The 22,087-nt window shown below is 36.1% G+C and overlaps 1 protein-coding gene and 1 non-coding gene across 4 annotated transcripts in view; both read left to right on the top strand.

The window, feature by feature from the left end:
- Positions 1 to 22,087, top strand: part of DDX10 (DEAD-box helicase 10) — a 252,528-nt gene that overhangs the window by 204,497 nt on the left and 25,944 nt on the right. For all 3 annotated transcript variants that reach the window (XM_072821875.1, XM_072821874.1, XM_072821876.1), the window contains one exon: positions 13,043 to 13,182. In XM_072821875.1, the coding sequence (XP_072677976.1) occupies positions 13,043 to 13,181 (139 nt within the window). In that variant the 3' untranslated portion in view covers position 13,182. The remainder of the gene's footprint in view (positions 1 to 13,042; positions 13,183 to 22,087) is intronic.
- On the top strand, positions 13,496 to 13,597 carry LOC140631353 (U6 spliceosomal RNA). Its single transcript, XR_012028979.1, has one exon. It is a non-coding gene; the product is annotated as a U6 spliceosomal RNA (small nuclear RNA).

The following is a 22,087-nucleotide window of genomic DNA, read 5'->3' on the forward strand; positions in this document are numbered from 1 at the left end:
CCCTGCATTTTATTTATCCATTTATCCTTTGTTAGAGTATTTGGGTTGTTTAAATTTTTTGGCTATTATGAATCATATAGCTAGGTACAAGTTTTGTTTAGGTGTAAGTTTTTGTGTGGAAATACATTTACATTTCTCTAGGGTGTGTACCTAGGATTGGAATTGCTTGTTTAATAACTCCATTATTAACGTTTTGGAGAACCACCTATTTTCCAAAGCAGTGTCCTTGTTTTATTTCTCCTCTCCTCCCCTTGAGTCATTGGTGTTATAATAATGGCAGAAGGGAGCGAGAGAAAACAAGAAAACATTTTTATTGCTGTGAGTGTTTTTTTAAAATGGACAGTTTATCTAATCTAGCCCTTGGAAATGGTCTACTTTTATTAGGAGGCTGACTCTCAGAGTAGGGTGATCTTAGCAGAAGTAACTGCGGCTCCTCTTTACAAAATGCTGAAAAAAGTTGGTTTGAGTTGGGAATGTTCATTCAGTAACATCTCATTCAATGATACCAGAATCACCTGTTTCCTTGGAAGATAAGCCATCATAGTTTGTAACTTTTACATTTGTAGGGGATGTTTCACACTGTATTTGGCATTTTTGGATTTTTGTATGCTCATAGTCAGTGAATTTTCATGTTCTACTGGATTCATTCATATACATTTGTCAAAACCTGAATTCATTCAATTTATTTCTGATTTTAAATTACTATTTAATTTTCATCAAATGTGAACCAGTTTTAGTCCCTGCAGAGAGTAGTTTTCCAGTAGTTCACTGAGAAAAGTTGAGGTTGTACTTGGATTTCCCCTTGGAGAAATGAAGAGTTGATAGAACAAACCATGAAGAATGTAGTCAGAGTAAACATACACATGATTGAAAACCCATCTTGTCAATGCTGTAGCTCTAGCTCTAAAGCTATAGCCTAACTGGCTAACCATGTCATCATGGCTCTCTTTTCTCCTTGAAAAATGAAAATTTTGGCCAAAGATTGCAAAGATAGTCATGTGGCAGAGGGGAACATGATCTCACTCATTCTGTGACTATTTTATGAATTGCTATTAGGAATTCATGCCCTTAAAAATGTTGGTTATGACTTCTGTGTTTTTCTGCTTGTCACCTTAAGAGATGCATGTATCATTAGGTAGTGGAAACCTAATTCATGTTCAGAGCTTTTGGGGAGGAGTGACCCTCCTATAACTCAGACCTGTCTAATTTGAGGCCTGTATGTTGTCCCAAGCATTAGTTATTGACCAGGGACAGGAGTCAAGGATGGTTGGTGACTCATGGACTCTTAAAAGTTATGGCTCTTCCTCCCTCCAAAATATATATGTAATTACTAAGAATTTTTTTATATTGTTTCAGTAGTCTTGTGGTTTCCAGAAACTCTACATTAAGAATTTCTAATTGAAAGTGCAGTGTCATTATATTAGAGAGTCCATACAAACTTCTTTAGAATCTTTTAAAAACAGTATTTCATCTCTTTGACTTCAAAAATATTACTCATTTTTTGATTGATAGGAAGAGGAAATACTCTGTAATCCACGCCTGCCACCCAAAGTTTCCTTTATACATATTTATTACTATGGTCTTTATAATCTACTGATTAATTATCAACACACTTAAAGACATTAAAATATTATTTGGGGCTCCTTTACTAACTTACGTGTAAAATTCATTATTTGTGGTGTTCATGTATGGATTTTGACAGATATGTGTGTACATATCTCAATGCTTACTCTGTGACAGATAATGTGTACATCTGCTACCATCAGAGATACACAACATAGGTTCATCGTCATCCCCTCCCAAATTTTCTTGCTGCCTTCTCCTGAACACCTGGCTTGTTGTTTTTCCCAGACTTTAATATAAATTGAATCTCAGTATATAGCCTTTGGGGTCCATTCTCTTTCACTTAGCAAGGTGCATTTGAAATTCACCCATGTTGTTGCATCAGTCCTTGTCATTGTTGAATAATATTCTGCATATCAAACTATTTACTACTTGGTTTACAAAGTAATTCTTTTATTTATTCTTGAACTACCTTTACTAACATTCTAATGTTGATACTTTCAACTCTTTATAACCTTAATAAATATTAGAGTTTCCTTTCTGTTCTCTTTTGTGTATAATTTTCTGTTTATTTATTTTTATTATGAATATACTGCTCCCTGAGGAGATTCAAATCTATTGCACATTTCTGTCCATGTTAGAATTATGTCTGGAGAAAGCAGAGGGATGCCTACAAAGGATAAGATCACCAAACTGCTGGGATGTCTTCTTCCTGTTCGTATAGTTCTGCTATTAATGATGATAAACATTATCGTAGACTTTTTCTCAAGCTTTCCTATTTGATGCTCATAGCAACACTGAATGGTAGGTGGCAGTGTTTAGATTATACAGATGAGGAAACAAGCTCCCAGAGTTAGTAAATTGCCTAAGGACACACAGCCAGCTACTGGTGGGACAATCAAATCAGGGTCTTGTGACTCATTTTATGTTAGAGTGTTCATTATTGTGACAGGAATAGTAAACTGGAATTTGTATTTTGTTTAACATCTTATTTGGTGTAACTTTCCTCTGGAAAGAAGAGAATGAAAAATAAAGATGATCAATAAGGGGAAGCACTATTATTTAGTAGGATATTTTGAAATTGTAGCATTCTCAGTATCTTTCCGAGCTCCGTGAGATATTCATATATTAGGTAAGCAAATAAGTAAGCAATTTAGGAAGAATAATGAATTTTGTGCAAGGCAGCTTTAGAAGGAATTTCATTTTGTTGAAAGTCTTATTAAGGTTAAAATGCTGAATCATAGTTGCTTCTGTCATGGTGTGTTTCAAATTACAATTCTTCTTCTGTAGCAATGCTCAGCAAACAATAAGTATGCAGTAAATAGTTGTTGAGTGAATTTTCCAAATTCTGAAGATCCTTCCAAATGTGAGACTTGCTCTTTGAGGCTTTGAATATTCATGTGCCAGCCTTTCACCTGCCATTCTTAACTGTGTTCGCTTCATGTATTATTTATATCACCTCCTCATAGTCTTTCCATCAAATATTTCTATTGTTTTGGAACACTTAGAAGAATTTAAAGAGAGTACTGAGTGGAATTCGGGTAAGCTTGACTAGATTTAAGAAAGAAATTCTCTAAACAGGTGGCCTTTGCCTAAATTCTGCTTGTTCCCCTGGATATTGCTTTCATCATTCCGCAACATCCTGTATTCCCTTTGTGTTCTTTAGGTGGCCAGGGCTGAAATGTGTTGCCTTCTGATTCACTATGCCTGTTAGCTGAGTGCTGGAAGTTAGGAAGGACAGATATATTTCTGAACAGGAACCCCATAACTGTAGAGTCCAGAACCCTTGACAGGATTGGGGATTTCAAGTGCAGTTCAGCCAGTGCATATTGGAAGTGCAGAAAAGGCACACTTTGGCCATATTCTGAAGAACCAAGTATAAAAATTAGTATTAGGCCAAAGCCCCACATCCACCAATATGGAATAAATTTCTGGGAGCCAGAAACCAAAAATATTCTAAAATATTTTAATGAATATTACAGCATCCTTATTAAAAAGTGAGAGAGGCTATTAAAATTTGGCATTATGGTGCAGGAGGGGCGATTTCTCAGCTCTGCCAGTTGCTCCTGTGTTTACAGTTCTGCACGTGGACCTTGGTAGGTAGATGTCGACTTTCAGTGTTTAATATCATTAACCTTCTTGTGCTCATAGTTCAGAAGAACCATTTCAGTAATTTTTTCATCCAGGAACTTTATCCCTGGAATTTATAGTGTGGGTAAATCTCAAAAAAATCAATCCATCTCTAGCTACTGAAGATGGTTGGCTGTCTTTAGCAATCAGAAATTTTAAGTTTCAAAACTATGAAGTACTATCTTCTCAATGCCTTCTTTGAAAGTTATTTTGAAGTTTTATTAGTGAGAAAAAATGTATTTTGAATACCTCATTTTTCTCTACAGTTCTCTTTTACTGTCTTTACCTTCCTTTTCAGGATCAAACGTAGTTTATTATGAATTTTGGAATTTTCCATTATGAAATTTTGATGTCAGAGTTGGCATTCTGCTTTTCATTCATGCAATATGGGAAGACTTCTTTTTTAAAATCCTGAATGGAATTAAATAGCTAAAATCTGAAGACATTTCTTTAAGCTCCTTTAATTTATTTTTGATGATGCCGTCTGGTTTACAGGAAGGTAATCCAGATAGTTTCTCCACATGGAGACTTTGGGTTGATTTTTCCTCAGTGATGGTCATGACCTGTAGGCATGTGTGTTCCCTCCATTCGCTGAGTGCAGTATTGCCATTTCTACTCCTTAGCAAAGTGATTGATATCAAGTCTTATTCCCCGTTGTTTTATAAACATTTAAGGTCTTTGGCCCTAATAAAATATACTGTGGTGCTAGGTGAGGGTCTTGCTTTGTGTGTGGTTCAAGGAAATTTGTTTTCTTTCCCTCCCTCATCAGTCCTTCTCTCTCCTTCTGAGAGATGTTCTACAGTTAGGTTGCCTTTTGCTTTCTTTTTATTAAGCTTTGAGTGTTACATTTCTTATTGGGCCATTTTGTGCTCTCTCAGTTTTAGCATTAGGATTTCACTTTTGTTTTTGCTTTTACTGTGGTTATGAGTGCCCTCAGAAAGAAAGAAGTAAAGGAAATACAGCATGTATAAGAAGTGTATTTAAGCATAGGTTCTGACTTTATCATCTGTCTTCTTTTTTTTTTTTTAAAGATTTTATTTATTTATGAGAGAAGCACACAGAGAGAGAGTGAGAGAGAGGTAGAGACACAGGCAGAGGGAGAAGCAGACTCCATGCAGGGAGCCCGACATGGGACTTGATCCAGGTCTCCAGGATCACACCCCAGGATGAAGGCAGCACTAAACTGCTGAGCTACCTGGGCTGCCCTATCATCTGTCTTCTGAAGGAAATTTAAACAATATTCTATTCTAAAATTTAAAATTTTTCAAAGACTCTCGTTCATTTTTTTCATATCCATGATGGGCTAAATATACTGAGCACTCAGGATGATTATTAATTCAAGCTGAAAAAAGTGCTTGAGGTTTCTGTATTTTTTGAATGAGTATAAGGATCAAGGACTTGGTCATAGCTAAGTCCATAACTAGATTCTTTGTGTATGTATAAGCCCTCAGTGTGTGTATAGACTCTGACCTGAAGTTTTCTTGCATGATCTTCTAGAGGAAATTTAAACATAATTTATTGTTATTTTATAGGCATTACCAAACATTCATTTTTTTTTTACTGACCACTCATTTTTTTCCTGGTATGATGTTGATTGTGTATTTTCTAAGCATCTACAATTAAAACTGTTATCAGCTTCCTTAACCCTAAATACTTGAGGAATCTGAGACATAAGTAGTTAATGAGATTTCTAACTTAACTAGTATTAAACTTTAATCATAATAAGGATTTATATACTGAATGATAATATTGTATCGCACTCTAATATTTTCACATTAAATATCTATTTATTAAATATTTGAGAACCTGCTCTATGGTTTTTGATTACAGCAGTGAGCAATGTTAAAAAAAATGTTCAAAGAAGACAATTTTGGTGATACAAACTTTGTTTAACATGTTGTGAAATGGACAGTCTCCTTTTGGAGAACTGCAAAATGGGGCATATGGCAGGAAGCATTTATAGGATAAAGAATAAAGAACAAGGAAGAGGAAAAAATATCTAATTGGTTGGAGCACATAGTCAATCTTGTTCTGGGTAAGGAGACCCAGAGTTGGCTTAGCACTTGGGGATTAGCTGACTGGATGTAGTGCATTTCTGATCAAGCAGAACATTTACAGGAACACAAAAGTTTTGATTTGCTCATGTGGCACCCCCTGTAGGAGTGCTTCCATCTTGGGTTTGGACATTGATTTCAACAGCAATAATGGGATATGGTCTCTACTCCCATGGAACCTACTGCTTAGGAAGGAGTACAGACATTAAACAGTGTATTCACTCTAGATGTAGCCCTAAAGACAAATCTACAGGAAGTTTTGCTAAGGATGTGATGTTTAGAAATGTTTAATGTGAGACTTGATGATTTGGAATTGGAATACCATGTGTGGTATAACAAAAAACATATTTGATCTTTATTCCTGGTTCCTGACACTGAAATTCTAAAATCCTTGGAATTTCTTGAGTGATAGGAGTGTTCATTACTCATAAAGAGCCCCTGTCCAGTGCACATGAGTTTGTGTTACAGAGGTAACTCAGGGTGGGGTTTCTAGATAGCTTCAGAAGGAGGCCTGGTCACTAAAGAGACTGAACACATGATTAGAGGATGAGAACGTTTAGCCCCACCTCCTCTCTCGGGAGGAAGTTAGGCCTAGAAATTGAGTTATAAGAACTCTTGAAAAATAAAATTCTGAGAACTTCCAGATGGTGAATATGTCAATGTGCTAGGAAGGTGGCCCACCTGGAGAAGGCCTGGTGGCTCTGCACACCATCCCTACTCCATACCTTATTACACATCTCTCTTCCATTTAGTTGTTCCTGAGTTATAACCTTTATAATAAAGAAGCTGGCAGTTTTAGGCAGGACCCTTTCCTGAGTTCTGAATCGTTCTAGAGAATTTTCAAACCTGAGCAAGAGATTGTGAGAATCCCTGAATTTGTAGTTAGCTGAGGAGAAGTGCAGATAGTTTGGGGACCCCATTTGCAGCCGGCATTTGACGTCTTATGGGACCAAGCCCTTTACCTATAGGGTCTTTGCTAACTCTGCATAGTGTCAGAATTGAATTATTGGGACACTCATTTGGCATTGGAAAATTGGTGTTGAAAAGATACCACACTTGGTATCTGAAGACACCGTACACCAGGCAAGAGGAAGTGAAAGAGGATCTAGTGAAAGAATAGCTGGTGTGAGGATGTTGAGATGGGAAGGAGCTTGACTTGTTCTAGAATGTGAAAGAAAGTGTGTCTTAAAGATTGTAAGCAGATGAAAACATGATCAGATTTGAAACTTAATGAAACAAATAGCTCTAATTACAAAGTAGACAATTGATATTATCAGAAGGGAGGGAAAAATGGTTACAGGGAGTCTCATGAAGAAGTGGGTGCAGGACTGCATGCAAGAGAAACCAGAAATGTACTTGGGAGACCAGAGTGGTCAGAGTAGAGATGGATGCATGCACAGTGCACTGAAAGCAGCGCTCTATGTTTTATGAAACTTATAAAATATGCTTGATTCTGAAGAAAGAATTGTTACAGGCAGCAAATCCAGAGATTTTATGGTGAAAGTTAAGATTCTGGGTGATAACAGGAGAAGGCCTGCTGTACATCCAGGTTTATGTGACCTTGGTTAAGTTATTTAGTCCTCTGAATCACAGTTTGTTTTTTTTTTTTTTTTTTTCATTTTGAAAAGAAGAACAATAATTATCTTCTTATTTCATAGGGCTTGAAAATGTGTCAGAGCCCTTTATGAATTTGTTGTTGGAGGGTGACACTTTCCATATGTATTGCTTGCCATCATCAAAACTGAAAGCAAGCTAATAAATAAAATAAAAGCTAGTTGGGTTACATTTCTTTTTCAGATATTTCTTCTGTCCTACTTATAATTGAGTCTTCCAAGTAACTATATTAGGAAAAGCCATTCTTAGTTTAGGTGAAATATTTTCCTCAGAAGTTCTTAAACTATATTTCAAGAACAACTGGTTCATAGAGGTGACCCTGATCACTTTGTGTGTGAGGTGTATTTCTCAGGGGTAAGAGGAGTGTGTGACAGTATGGGTTCTTGTTTTGTTTTGAGCTGGGGTTGGGGGAAGGAGGTAGGAGACTGATTAGTCAGTGAGGCAGGAGTGGTTGCAGGTTCTAACATGGAAGTACCTGAAGAGAAGTATGTTGACAGTCAGGATCCATAATCAGTCAGCTGCATGTTAGAGGAACCGTAAGTTGAAGACTGCATTCTATAAGACATAAGGCATTTTAGCAGGCCCAGTGGAGTCCGTTCATGCTAAATCAGCTATTCCCCAGAAATAGCAGAACCTGGCTTTCATGTGAGTGCTTCTCCATGCATAACTATCCTAGAACAGTTCAGTTTCTTATTAGGGTAGAGACTTTGTTTTGTTCACTCTGCATCCCCAGAACCTACTCATGTATCTGGTGTATATATAGCCTCTTAATAAAGACTTGTTGAATAAAGGCATTTTTTTAAGGCGTCTTCACAGTATTTATCAAGCTGCTTTCTTGGACTGTATTTGACATGTATAGTTATGGTTCTGTGCATATTCTCTGGAATATATTATGTACCGTGTAGTCCACTGAATCTGGTTGGTTCTCCCTCCTTAATGTCTCTCAGACATGTCCGTACCTCCATTTCCGTTGGTATTTCCCTCATTGAATAACCTCCTTCCACCTGGATTATTATAATTTTTAAACCAATATCCTACCTTCAAATCTTAACACCCTTCAGCCACCCTTCCCATTACTTTCAGCCACCATCTCTAAGGTGGAAATCTACTTTTCTGCTTAAATTCTTAAGTTATTAAATAGTTCCCTTTTTGCCATGAGTTTCTAGTCATGATGTCCTAACACACTAAGGTGTCACAGTCAGTTGGGAGTTAATAGGAATATCAGAGTATTTGTGTTCTCCTGAAGAGAAGTCCAAAAGGAGATAAAAATTAGTATGGTGCCATTTTTATAAACATTCTTTTAAATGATTTATGAAATCACAAGGATAGAGATGAGAGCAACTAGCATGTCTTTTTTTTCCTGCCTTATATAGCTAGAAGGAACATAGTTCTGAACTAGACCTCACAAGAAAGACAAAGAGTACTTTTCTCTAGAATGTTTTCATTGTGACGGTACTCCTAGTGACTTTTATTTATGCTTTGTGTTTATTGTAAATGATAGTTTTTGTTTTAATAAAAGCTACCAGAGTCTCATTATATTTTTCATAATACATATATATTTTATAGTTTTATTTCTGATCATATGAAGAATAAACCAAAGGACAAGAAAGATCAATATAAAAATGACTTTTTTTCCATCATCCCTACACTTCTGGTAGATTGAAATTGTATTTCTGGGTGGCCCGGGTGGCTCAGCGATTTAGTGCCGCTTTCAGCCCAGGGCCTAATCCTGGAGTCCCGGGATCGAGTACCGAGTTGGGCTCCCTGCATGGAGCCTGCTTCTCCCTCTGCCTGTGTCTCTGCCTGTGTGTGTGTGTGATGAATAAAACCTTAAAAAAAAAAAAAAAAAGAAATTGTATTTCTGAAAGGAGTGATTGCCACCTTAAATTCATTTGTCTTTGTCATGCATTAAGGTATGTAATGCAGTACAAACAATATGGTGATCATCTTAGAAGTTAGGAAATAGCAAAATCTGAATGCTGTTAATTGGAAGAGAATTATATTAACAGAAAACCAAATAGTATTTTATCTATTTAAAGTAAATTTTCATCATTCTTAGTATTTTTCTTCAAGTAGTTAAATATATACACTGGAATATTGAGTGAGATATTTATACTAAGTCTCCCTAATTTATTTCTCCTATTGTAAGCATTTTATGAAGGCCACTTGCTTTATAATAAATGCTAAAAGGGCATATTAAATGGTACTAGGTGTTAAAATGCAGTTAAGTGAAATATTCTGCTTGAAGTGTCAGAGCATAGATCTCAAAGCTAACAGAGCAGGTGGAAATTAAAGTGATTCTCACAAGCAAAAAAACTATAGAGAAGGTGAGCCCAATTCAACTTAAATCCTTGGCTGAGTGTCACATGTCATAGGCTCAGGGGAGACCTTAGGAAGCCAAGCTAAAAAAGCAGCATTTGGAAACCACAGAGATAAAACAGAGATATAAGCAGCTGAGCACCATGGTTTAGAGTTTGTGGTTTGAATCCGAGCAAGATAACTGCCTAATAGAATACAAATCCGATAGTACTCGGAAAAACATGACGGAGTTCAGTTTCTATAACTGCAGTGTCTGTTTTTCTACAAAAATATTAGAGATGCAATTAGGCAGTAAAATGTGATCCATACTCAAGAAAAGGCAATAAAAAAAAATTTAAAAAAAAGGCAATAAAAGAAACTATTAGGCCAGATTTGAATTTAGAAGACTTCAAAGCAGCTATATTAAATATGTTCAAAGAATTAAAGGAAAGTATGTTGAGAGAATTAAAGGAAAATATAGTATGGATGAATAGCAAAGAGATAATCTCAGCAGAGCAATGGAAACCATACTTAAAACAAGCTTGGAAGTCTTAGAGCTGAAATACACAATTACTGTAAGAAAAAAAAATTGCCAGATGGGCTCAAAAGTAGTTTGGAAATATCAGAAGAAAGGAATAGCAAACTAGGAGACCTAGTAGAAATGACCCTATCCAAAGACCAAGAAGAAAAAGGATTGGAAAAAAATAAGTAAAACTTCAGAGAACTGTGAAGTAGGCCAATATACATGTCATTACAATCATGGCAGGAAAGATAACAAAGAGGCATAAAAATATTTGAAGATATAATGGCCAAAAACATCTCAAATTTAGTGAAAAACATGAAATGATAGATCCAAGAACCTTGCAGAGCCCAAAGAAAGAGGAACACAAAACCATTCCCAGACATATAGTAAAGCTCCTTTATGATAAACATTTGAAAGCCACCAGAGGAAAATTACATATTTGCTTACATTTCAAGGAAAACACTGAAAATATTTGTTGTTAATCATAAAATTTGAATTTTTAAGAAAAAATAAGAATTTTGGAAGGCTTGTATCTACCAATACCTTCCCATATTTTGAAGGACCCTTTTTATAATTTTGATAGTGAAATTAACAAATACGATTTTGAAAAATACTGTGAAATGAAATGTGTCAGCACTTGAAGATTCACATAAGGAAGATCAACATAATTCAGTGAACCAGTGTTTTCCAAATAGCTGATGCATGATGTTATGAGACCACTCACTGGTAAAAGATGGATTTGAAGTGAAAAGTAGACCAATGGATTTTAATGTAACAGTACAGAATGGCTTCAGATTCTACATTGCAGCTACTTGTTCTGAAACTACTCATCAGGGTTTGTTGTATTACCAAAGAAAAGTAACTGCAGTTACCTGAAAAGGCTATTAAACTAATCCTCCCTTTCCCAACACTCTTACCTCAGAGAGACTAGATTTTTTTATATTCTTCACCCAGAACAACACATTGTGAATGCGGAGGAACATTTGGGCATCCAATTGTCTTCTTTTAAACTAGTTAATGAAGGGGCACCTGGGTGGCTTAGTTGGTTAAGCATCCAACTCTTGATTTTAGCCCAGGTCATGTTCTCAGGGTTGTGAGATCGAGCCCTGAGTTGGGCTCTGCACTGGGTGTGGAGCCTGCTTGAGATTCTCTCTCTTTCTCTCTCCCCTGCCTCACATACACACACTCTCTCTAAAAAAAGAAAAAACAGGAAAAACAGGAAAACTAGTTTTTGAAGGAACTTGCAAAAATATAAAAGTGTTCTTTTATTTTGGAGAATTATAGCTGTTTTTCATAAAATATGCCTTTTATGTTAATATGCAGTGAGTTTTATTTTTACTTTAAAAGTAATTTTTAAAATCTTAGTTTTAATTTCTAATACAGTAAATTTCAGTAGACATAATCCCCATTCATAGAAGATCTTTGGAGTCCTTCATAACTTTTTAAATGTAAAGATGCCCTGAGACCCAAAACTTGAGAATTATTTTGAGTCTGCTCTGTCTTCAAATTCCATTGAGAGCACCAGACTGGAAAATTGGAAATATCTTGTAGCCCAGGAGATTAGTGTTTCTGAGTATATGATGACATTCATTTTTTGTTGATATCCTTGATTATTTTCAAGTAGACCATATAGTATGCTGTGGAGGATGCTGCTTAGTGCTTTTGATGGCAACTCCCCCTACCCCCACCTTTGATAGATTTTTTTTCAGACCTGTTATTTTCAGTAGGGAACTTTACCAGAAAAGCAATAGGGGCCTTTTGCAGTGATGACTAATTCTTTTCTTTTCTTCTTCCTCCTTTTGTTATGTTTAGAGGTTATCAAGAAAGAGATGTTGAGAAAGTGTTAGAGGGCCTCTATTGTGGCCTGCACAGTCACTTGCTATGCTATTCTGAGTTGTTATTCACTTCCTGGGAAAGAACATTAAACATTTGAAAACAGAATCATTGACGTTTGTCTTATATGGTGTGAAGAGGAATTATAAAGATGGTAACTGAGAGAAACTTATCCAGATTTTTTTTTTTTGTCCTACTTATAATCTGTTAAATGCGTGTGGCAATGCTTGTTTGGTTTTGTAACCTAGTAGATAAGAACCACAATGTGCCAGAAATAAATTTTCTATAAGGGATGGTCATTACATAAATGTGTAGTAAGTTTATTTTAACATTACATTACTTTGTTCTTTGACAAAAATAAACCACTATAAAATAAAAGCAAAAATAGCCCACCTACTTACCTACTTGCATGAAACTGAATTATTCCCAGCTCCTTTGATGTGTTACTGCTTCTCCTGTCTCTTAGTGTTCCTCTTATTTTCCAGTGTTCTTACTGACTTCATACTTATACTTGAATTTAGAACAGTCCTTATTATTAATGAGCTTGTATTGGTCTGATTGTTAATTTTATCACTTAGATTACCGTGGTCATAAAAGTCATCAGACCAAAAAGAGAGTTTCTGTACCCTGTCTTCAGGCCTTTTATATTTTCATATAATACTTTTGAGAGTTTAAAATTCACATGTGTTTGAACAGGAGCACAAAAACAACTTTATTTTATACTTTATTTCTTTGACTGTTGAGTTACGTGGAAGTCGTAAAACTGACCATTTCCCCATGTTGTGTTTAAGGACTTAATGATGATTTACTTTCTGAACCGTATTTTCATTATATTTTCGAAATGACACAGGTTTCCTTTATCTTTGCAAATGATTATGATTCTGAAAGTCACAGAGACTTTCACCAGAAGAGAAAGCTTCCAATTTGAGGATATCAATTAGAGAAGTATTTATTTGAGTCTAGAAATAAAACTTGATTATTCATCAGCTGTTTCCTTATACCACAATTCCCTTTGTGTTTTCTTTAGCTCAATGATGAAGAGGAAGCCTTTCTGGATTGGAGTGAAGATGATGATGATGATGGCTTTGATCCAAGCACACTTCCAGATCCAGATAAGCACAGAAGCTCTGAGGAATCAGATAGTGAAGACCTGGAAAATAAAATAAGGTATGTTTTTACTTTTGGTAGGATTGTATATGGATCTTCTCCTCTGAGTCCAAAGGATGTGTAGAGACAAATATCTTGTACTCTTCCAATCATTTAGGAGGCTCTCTTATTGTTTCTGTTATCACTGTTAGTTGTGAGAGTTATAATAAGAATTGGTTTTTTTCCCCTCTATTTTTCTTGTCTTTCTCCTTCTGAATCCTTTATGCTTAAGTATTTGATGCAGTAGGGTATATTTCATGCAAACAGAATTTTATTTTGATTCACTGTCAAAGGACTCTGTTGAGACTATTGTTAAAAATTTTCTCTGAATTTTGTGCTTGCTTCGTCAGCACATATACTAAAATTGGAATGATACAGAGAAGATTAGCATGGCCCCTGCGCAAGGATGACATGCAAAAATTTTCTCTGGATTTTAAAAAAGGGCAGTTGTACTTTCACATTCTTTGATATAAAACTAAGTAACAACTACATAAAATAATGGGAAACTTAAACAGCCCTTGGAAGAGTCTCTTAATTTAAAATTTGTTCATTTGTAATGTGAACTTATTTGTGACCATGCCAAAAACAGATAAAATGCATTGAATTGCATAATAGTATGATTTGCTCAGCATTTGTTTCCAGAGTACTGTATTGGATTACATTGGGATTGTATTGATTTAAAAAGTTGAGGTCACTGAACTTCATGCACATTCTAAACCAATGAGCCTCTTCGGACAGAAGGGAGGTACTAATAACAGATGAAGGTAATATGATTGAAGGAAAGAGGAAGCTTGTTGGAAGCCCTAACTACTAGCTCAGGGATTTGGGAGTTGGAGAGATAGGCCACAAAGAGCTATAATCTGATTTTAAGTAAGAACATTATGAAGAAAAAAATCTCAAAAAGATTATCCCCTAAGAGTAAATGTTAAAGGAGGGATCATTTCAGTTACCCTTCATTGTGATCTTGTGCTCATTTAAACATAGAATTATTTTCTAATACTGAAATGACATCCATAATACTGTCTTCCTAAGTGAGGCCAGAAACTTGAGACATTTGCTATTGGACAACTAGGTAGCAGACAATGGTTTTTTAGTATTTCTAGGGGACACAATAGCAAACCAGATAGTGAGCATACTGGCACCACAGGTGAAAATAATTTGATCATGATTTAGAAAAATATGTGCTGTAAGGGTTAAATAATTTAGGTTCAGAGCATATTCCTAATCTTTAGAAATTGATCTTTAAGGGAAAATATGCACACTTTCCTTCAGAAAGTTCTTTGGTGAACGTGTTGAAACCTTGATGAACTAGCAGTTCATGAAGTGTTTAAGTTTGCTTCCCTTTATGTTCTAAAATAAATGTCCCCTTTTCAGAGATGGCTTATGGGATCTCCATTTTGATAGATGTGATCTAACTCAACACGTATGACTTTATGTCATTAACTTTGTTTAAAAGACCAAATTCGATTGAGTAAAATTTACAAGTTTTAATGGATTTATTTGACAATTCATGAAATCAGACAGCATCCCATCTAACAGAAATGAAGGTGCTCTGAAGAATTCTACCAAATGAAAGGCTTTTATAGGTAGAGGAGAGCAGGAAAAGGAAATCATGGCAGGAGAGATGACAAAGAGGCATAAAAATATTTTTTAGCCATATTTTGTGTATCTAATATACCTTTAGGACAGAGAACCTACCTTTGAAGTCACTGGCCAGTTGTCAGCATTCCTTTTGCATCTGATTTATTATAAGAATTTTTTTCCTAACATTTCTTATAGCTTCTGGGTCATCCTTAATCTGTGTGCAGCAGACACTTCATTTCATTCTTCTCGCATTTCTTACCCTCATAGTGACATTTCCCTGCTACCACCTCTAATAGTGTCACGTGCTTCATTCTCTTAACTAGCTTATAAATGCTTCAGAGCTAGAAACTGTCTTTTTTATCAATATATCCAGCTCTGTCTCCACTCCTATGTCCACTGTTAATGTCACAGGCACAGAGAAGGCCCTGAAATATTTAAATTGATAGATTAATTGATGGAGGAGATTTATAGAGTAAAAAAAGAGAAGTATATTTATAAGCAACTATATAATTGTCCCTCATAGCTTACATGATATAAGAGATGATAGCTTAGATGGTTGGAGAACTGAAGAAGCCAAGTTCAGATAATGTAATGGCAAGGAACTAGAAGGCTAGATAGAGTACCTTGAGATGCCAAAGCATCTTATCATAAAGGTTCAGATGGAAAATAATTAAGCATTACCTGGAAATTAAAATGGTTTTAATTTCAGGCACAGCTAGTAAATTTGCATTAACAGAAATTGAAAAGAATTAGTAACCTGTCTTAGCCTGAAGAAAAATTGTCTTTTGTTGAAGAAAGTATCAACAAAGGTTTATTCCCTTTAGCACACGTGAGGACTTTCTAGCAGTTTTGTTTTTGTTTATGACAACAGATTGTCCTAGTCTAACACTCTCTTCTTAGAGATAAAGAAACCAAAGTTTCAAGGGGTAGAATATTTTGTGATCACAGTGCTAAGGGGTGGATCAGCATAATGTGCGTAAACCACATTGATTCTGTAGTTCTAATACTCCCAATGACGTTATAGAGAATTACTCTGGCATTAAGAAGGGTAGCTCAGGAACACTCTCTGAAGACTGTTTTAATGTCATTTGGGTAAAGACTTGATCCATGAGCTAACTATAAGATAGATTTGACTAGATCATGGTTTCCTGACTTCAACATTACTTACATTCTGGTACAGATCATTCTTTGTTTGGGTGGGTTGGAAATGATTGCAGACTGTTGAGCACCATCCCTGGCCTCTACCATAGTGCTTCCCCAGTTGGGGCAACCAGAAATACCTTTAGACATTGCCACATATCCCTCAAGAGCAAAATCTCCCACTGGACTAGACCCAGGATGACAGGCCCATATTACTGGTGATTGATTTCCCCATCCCTCATCCAGTATATACTTTGTGTATATTCCTTTCCATTCAGCTTAAGCAGTCCTTCTCAATACAGCCTGAATCAGTCAGTTGGGATTCCTACCGAAGGTAAGACCTATGTGCCGTTCCCGAACTAAGGTAGGATATGGGATAGTTACAGGAAGTAGCCCACATGTGAAGTTCCTATGTTTCCCCTACTTCCATTTTTTCTCCCTTTCCCTTTCTCCGTGAAAATGAATAAAGTATAAACTAAAGCCAAAATTGTTTTTAGAGAAGTAAAAGTATTCACAAGTCAGTCCATATACACTAAATTTTGATAGTAGTAATTGCTGTGTTGGTACTGCTATTTATATTACTAGCACCAGTACAGTTTTACTGCATTGTTCCAGTTTGGCTACATCTTTTTTTTCATGCCTCCCATAAATAAGAGTAGGTGCTAGGATTTTGTGGCATCAGCTTTAGAGGGCTCTCCTGGCACACTCACGTTTGCTGCACTGTTTCTAACCTCAGCTGAGTAATTGCGGCAGCAGTGAGTGTTTTGGCCTCTTGGTCATCTTTGCTCTCTCAGTGGGTTATTCCCTGCTTATTAACTTCACATTTTCTGATATGAGTTACTTTTATGAGACCAGATAACACCAATTAGAAAATGGCTTAGTCCCAAAGTAAGTAGCATGAGCCAGTTTCTTTGAAAGTTTCCTTTGGGTATTTCATTGTCCTTTACCTCAGTGACACCCCTAAATATTCAGCATGAGTAACACTTTTGTCTCTCTGCATGGTGAGACACTTAGTAAGAAGTAGGCAAAGGAGAGCCAGATGTAGTGGAGAATGGCAGAATCTGAGGTGGATCATTCTTCCTCAGGGAGGTGTGCTTAGGGTTTAAAGAGTATACCTCCCTCAGCACAGTGCAGTAGAGTCTACACTATCCTTAACCCTCTGTAGAATTCTCAGAATTGTCATCTCTAACACTGATTCCAGAGGGATTCTCTTGTGCAAGATTCAGCTCCTTTAGGTTCACACGACAAAAAGAGATCTCTTGTTTAAATATGGCCCCAGAGACAATGAAAATAATGTGACCTTGAGTTCCCTTGAAGGAACCTTAAGAATGTTCTCTTTAAAAAAAAAAAAAAAGAATGTTCTCTTTAATAGCTTGTTGATTTCCAGAAAGAGAACAGTGAAATAGGAACAGTAGTGTCCCCATAGTACAGAAGGATGTCTACTGGTTTGTCAGCAGCAGATGCCCAAGTTCCATCAGAGGCTCTGAGCTTTTGTGTGCTATTTTTGAAAACAGAGAAGGGAGAGCTTGCTTTGATGCCTTGTGGCTTCTTTCCTTATTTTCCATCCTCCTTACACATTGGCCCAGGTTGTGTTTTACTCTGTAGCTTTCCCGTCTGCTTCCTCCTAACTGTGGAATTAGCATGGGTTAGAATTACTACAGAATGTTAGTATTTGTTGTTATTGTTGTTGTTACTGAAACAATTTGATAGGAAACCTAGATCTTTGCTGCAGTGGACTTGGTGACATTGTGGGAGTCATTGTTCGTTAGGAACTGCACAGAACTGCGTTCTTGCTTCTAGTAACTTGTGATACAGACTTAAATACTTTCTTCAGAGGAAGAAAGACCTCAGATATTAGAACTGTCTTTGTGCTATTAAGTGATTTTTTTTTATTTCTTTATCTCCCCAACAGGCTATATAATGTATTTATATGCTTGTATGATAAAAATATTTGGTGTTCTTCTCTATATGTGGTGCCAAGAACTGGAGTAAGAATCTTCTATATTATTTAAATCATGTTCCACTTATTTAAGAGTTAAAAATACCTACTTATCTGTTAGTCTCCAGCTTGCTGTAATATTTCTTCCGTCTATCCATTCAACTACGAATATTTTAGTAAGCTATCAGGTGCCAGGTGATAGTGCAGGTACAGAGGATAAAACATAAAGAAAAATATCTTTCCTGCTGTCACAGTTTGTGGTTTAGCAGAGATTACAGACAGCTGAGCCTGCACCTACAAAACAATATGATGGATACAGGCTGTGATCTGTGCCCTGGGAGAGGCAGTAGGGAGCAGGGCAGGGAGGGAATGAGCTGAGCACAGAGAGCAAGTGAAGAATCTAACCTGGGCATGGTGAATCTGGAAGAGCTACCTGAAAGGAGTAACATCTAAGCTAAACCTGAATGAAGTTTTAAATCTTACCTGAGTGGGGAGAAGGTAGGTTGCGCTTCTAAACAGTGTGGCCTTTGAAATGAAACAAAAGTATCTTTAACCATATTCCAATTAAACTCTTTCACTAAGATTGTTCCTTTCAGCTGCGCCTCAGAAGCTGAGAGATTTGGTTTTGAGCATGTAATATAAGATTAATTTTTGTATATCTAGAAGCATTCATCATGTTTGGTTTATGGCCATCTTCATGTGAATTGCTAATGAGGAAAATTTGCAAAGTGTTGAATATGATGAAAAGCAGCTGGGTGTTCAAGATATTCATTATCCAGTCAAATTAAGTTTTTAATATTTATAATCCTAACCTTTTTCAAACAGAAAAAGGAAAGAGAAAGAAGGTTGTGGTTAGACTTTTACTGCCTGATAATATCTCACTGTTTATTTCACAGACCATAGTCTCTAACCACGGCAGGTTGCTTTATAAAAATCCTTAAATTGGTGGCGTGTTTGGTCAATCATTTTAGGTGGCATAAGACCCATTACATCTATAATTTGTACTGAGATTATTGGCATAATTTAGACATGGTAACTTCTATATGGATTGATGCCTTTTCCTGCACAGCGTAAACTGTTCAACATTTAATATCAGGAGCTGTTCTTTTTGGCTTATGTGACACAGCTCTGTGTCAAAAGACTGATGAAGGACTTTTGTTTATCTTTTTTCATTTGTTTGAGGTTTTTGTTTTATTTTTCAACCATGTTCCACGTTGGCTTTCTGTGTCTACATAAACTTATGTTTAAGAGTTCTCCCCTAGGTGAAGGAGGTGACCCATGTTTATCTGTGTGATGCCTCCTTCTGTTGTTCTGTGACATTTCTTCACTAAATCTTGCTTCCCAACTTCTCTTCCAAGACTTATCAGTCAGCTTTGTAATGTGTGGAAGGCTTTCCACCTGCAGCAGAAATGTGTATGACTCAGAGACGAATTTCTGAGGAAGGAAAATGCCCAGAAAGTGTTTTCAGTTCTTTGTGTTTTCGGTTGGGGCCAGTTATGGCACATTATTGTTTTTATGTGAATTTTAGTGGAATTGTTGGTGCTGAATCTAGGAGGTGATTATTTTTTAAGGGGATTTTTTTTTTTTCCTCACTCAGAGTCTAGGTAATTGTGAAAAGAAAAATACTACTGACTACACTTTCCATTTAGTTGAATCCCTATTCGTTGGTGGATCTATTTGTGAGTGGCAGATAGGGAAAGAAGTCAGCTCAGCTTAATGATATATTGACTTTATTGTGTGCCTGTCATTCCTTCCTTTCACTCTTTTTAACTTCAGGAGATTTATCCCTGATTCTAATATGCCTAGCAGCTTCCAAGGGAAAAAATCTCCATCATCTCTTGTTATTTGTGAAATAAAAAGTTCATGAACTATCACATTTCATTGGGCTTTGATCAGAATTTCATGTAAATTATAGTTGACAAGGAGTTAATTTTATTTGACTTTCTTTCAATTGTGTTCATTTTCTCTTTCTCCCCTTTGCCATTGTCCTTATAACACAACACAACACAACACAACAAAAAGAATATCCTGTGTGGTATATAGCATGAATGGAGAAATTTACAAGGCAGATTGTTGGGTTGGGTGTGGGAAAAAGCAGTACTAGTCTTGGGATTCATAGGGGAAAGGAGGCTACCCATTGAGGAAGGAAGGTGTTGTTTTCTGAGGTGAGGGTTAGGATGAGGAAGACATATTTGGGAAATTCTCAGCTAGACCTTACTTGTGGTCCTAGTTTTTGCCCTGTGCTTTCTGTTTCTTTGTCGTTTAGCGACCCACTGAATAAATGGGACTTGATGACAGGAGTTTGTCCTGTTTCAGAAGTGCTAGGGTCTCTAGGAAGATGGATGAATGACTTGGATGCCAAGAAGCCAAGAAAAACCATGTAATGTAGCAAGGGTAATGAACCAACTAGTAGGGTTCTCTTGGCTGCTACCCAGAGTCTGGTGCATGGCAACTTTGTTTTCACCGAAAAGACTGTTGAGAACTTCACTTTCTTAGGATGATCCTTTTCTTAACTTCACATGACTTCATGTAGAATGGATTCATAACTAATGATAGCATTCCATTATTTATACACTGTAATTTCCTTATCTACTCCCCTTTTAGAGTTCTAGGTTGTACCCATGCTCAAGATTTTCATTTTTGTTGTTTTGTTTACTTTTGCTTTTGCCATTGTATTTTTTAATTGAAGTAAAATTAGTATTTAATTCAGCTGTACAACATTGTTATTTGACATTTTTATGGGATACAAAATAGTGATAACCAAAAGTCTAGTTACTATCTATCAACATACAGTTTGACCCCCTTTACCCATTTCACCTAACCCCCAACTCCCTTCTGATAACCATCAATCCATTCTCTGTATCGATGAGCTTGTGGTGGTGGTGGTGGTGGTTTTTGTTTTTGTTTTTTTCCCAAATTCCACCTATGAGTGAAATCATACAGTACTTGTCTTTCTCTGTGTGGTTTATTAGCATAATACCCTCAGGGTACATCCATATTGTCCAAATAGCAAGATTTTATTCTTATGGCTGTTATTTATACAACATATTTATTTATCTGTTGATAGATATTTATGTTTTTTTTTCTATATCTTAGTTATTGTGAATAATGCTGCAGTGAACCTATGGGAATGCACATATCTTTTTGAATTGGTGTTTTCATTTTTTTTTTGGATAAATATCCAGAAGTGAAAAACCTGGATCACATGGTAGATCTATTTTTAATTTTTGAAGGATCTCTGTACTGTTTTCCATAGTGGCTGTACCAGTTTATATTTCCATCAACAAAGCATGATGGTTCCCTTTTCTCCACATCCCACTTGCTATTTCTTGTCCTTTTGATAATAGCCATACTAACAGATATAAGGTGATATCTCATTATAATTTGGAATTGCATGATTAGTAATGTTGAACATCATTTCATGTGTCTGTCGGCCATCTGTATGTCTTTGGAAAAAATATCTATTCAGATCTTCTGCCTTTTTAAAAAAATTATTGTTATATACATTCTTTATCTAGTTTGGATATTTACCCCTTATGGGATATGATTTACAAATATCTTTCTGATTCAGTAGGTTGCCTTTTCATTTTGATGATGATTTTCCTTGCTGTACAGAACCATTTCAGTTTGATGTAGTACCGTTTGTTTATTTTTGCTTTTGTTTCCCTTGCCTTTGGAGTCAGATCTACAAACACATCATTGAGATTGATATCATGGAGCTTACTGCTGCTGTAAGTTTTTCTCTAGAAATTTTATGGTTTCAAGTCTTCTATTCATATCTTTAATTCATTTTGAGTTAATTTTTGTGTATGGTGTAAGATAGCAGTCTAGTTTTATTCTTTTGCTTGTGGCTGACCAGTTTTCTGAGCACCATTTATTGGAGATACTGTCCTTTCTCCACTGTATGTTCTTGGCTCCTTTGTCCCAAATTATCTCTGCGTATGTGGGTTTACTTACGGCCCCTTAGATTTGTTCCATTGACCCATGTGTATGTTTTTGTGCCCATACTGTACTGTTTTGATTACTATAGTTCTTAGTGTATAGTTCTAGTGTAGTTGGAATTAGGGAGCATGGTACCTCTAGCTTTGTTCTTCTTCCTCAAGATTGCTTTGGCTCTTCAGGATCCTTTGTGGTTTCTTACAAATTTTAGGATTATTTGTTCTAATTCTGTGAAAAATGCAATTGGAATTTTGATAGGGATTGTGTTGAATCTATAGATTCCTTTGGTTATATGGACATTTTAAAAATAATAATTCGTCCATC

Source organism: Canis lupus, chromosome 3 (genome assembly GCF_048164855.1).
Source record: "Canis lupus baileyi chromosome 3, mCanLup2.hap1, whole genome shotgun sequence".
In the NCBI taxonomy this organism is placed as follows: domain Eukaryota; kingdom Metazoa; phylum Chordata; class Mammalia; order Carnivora; family Canidae; genus Canis; species Canis lupus.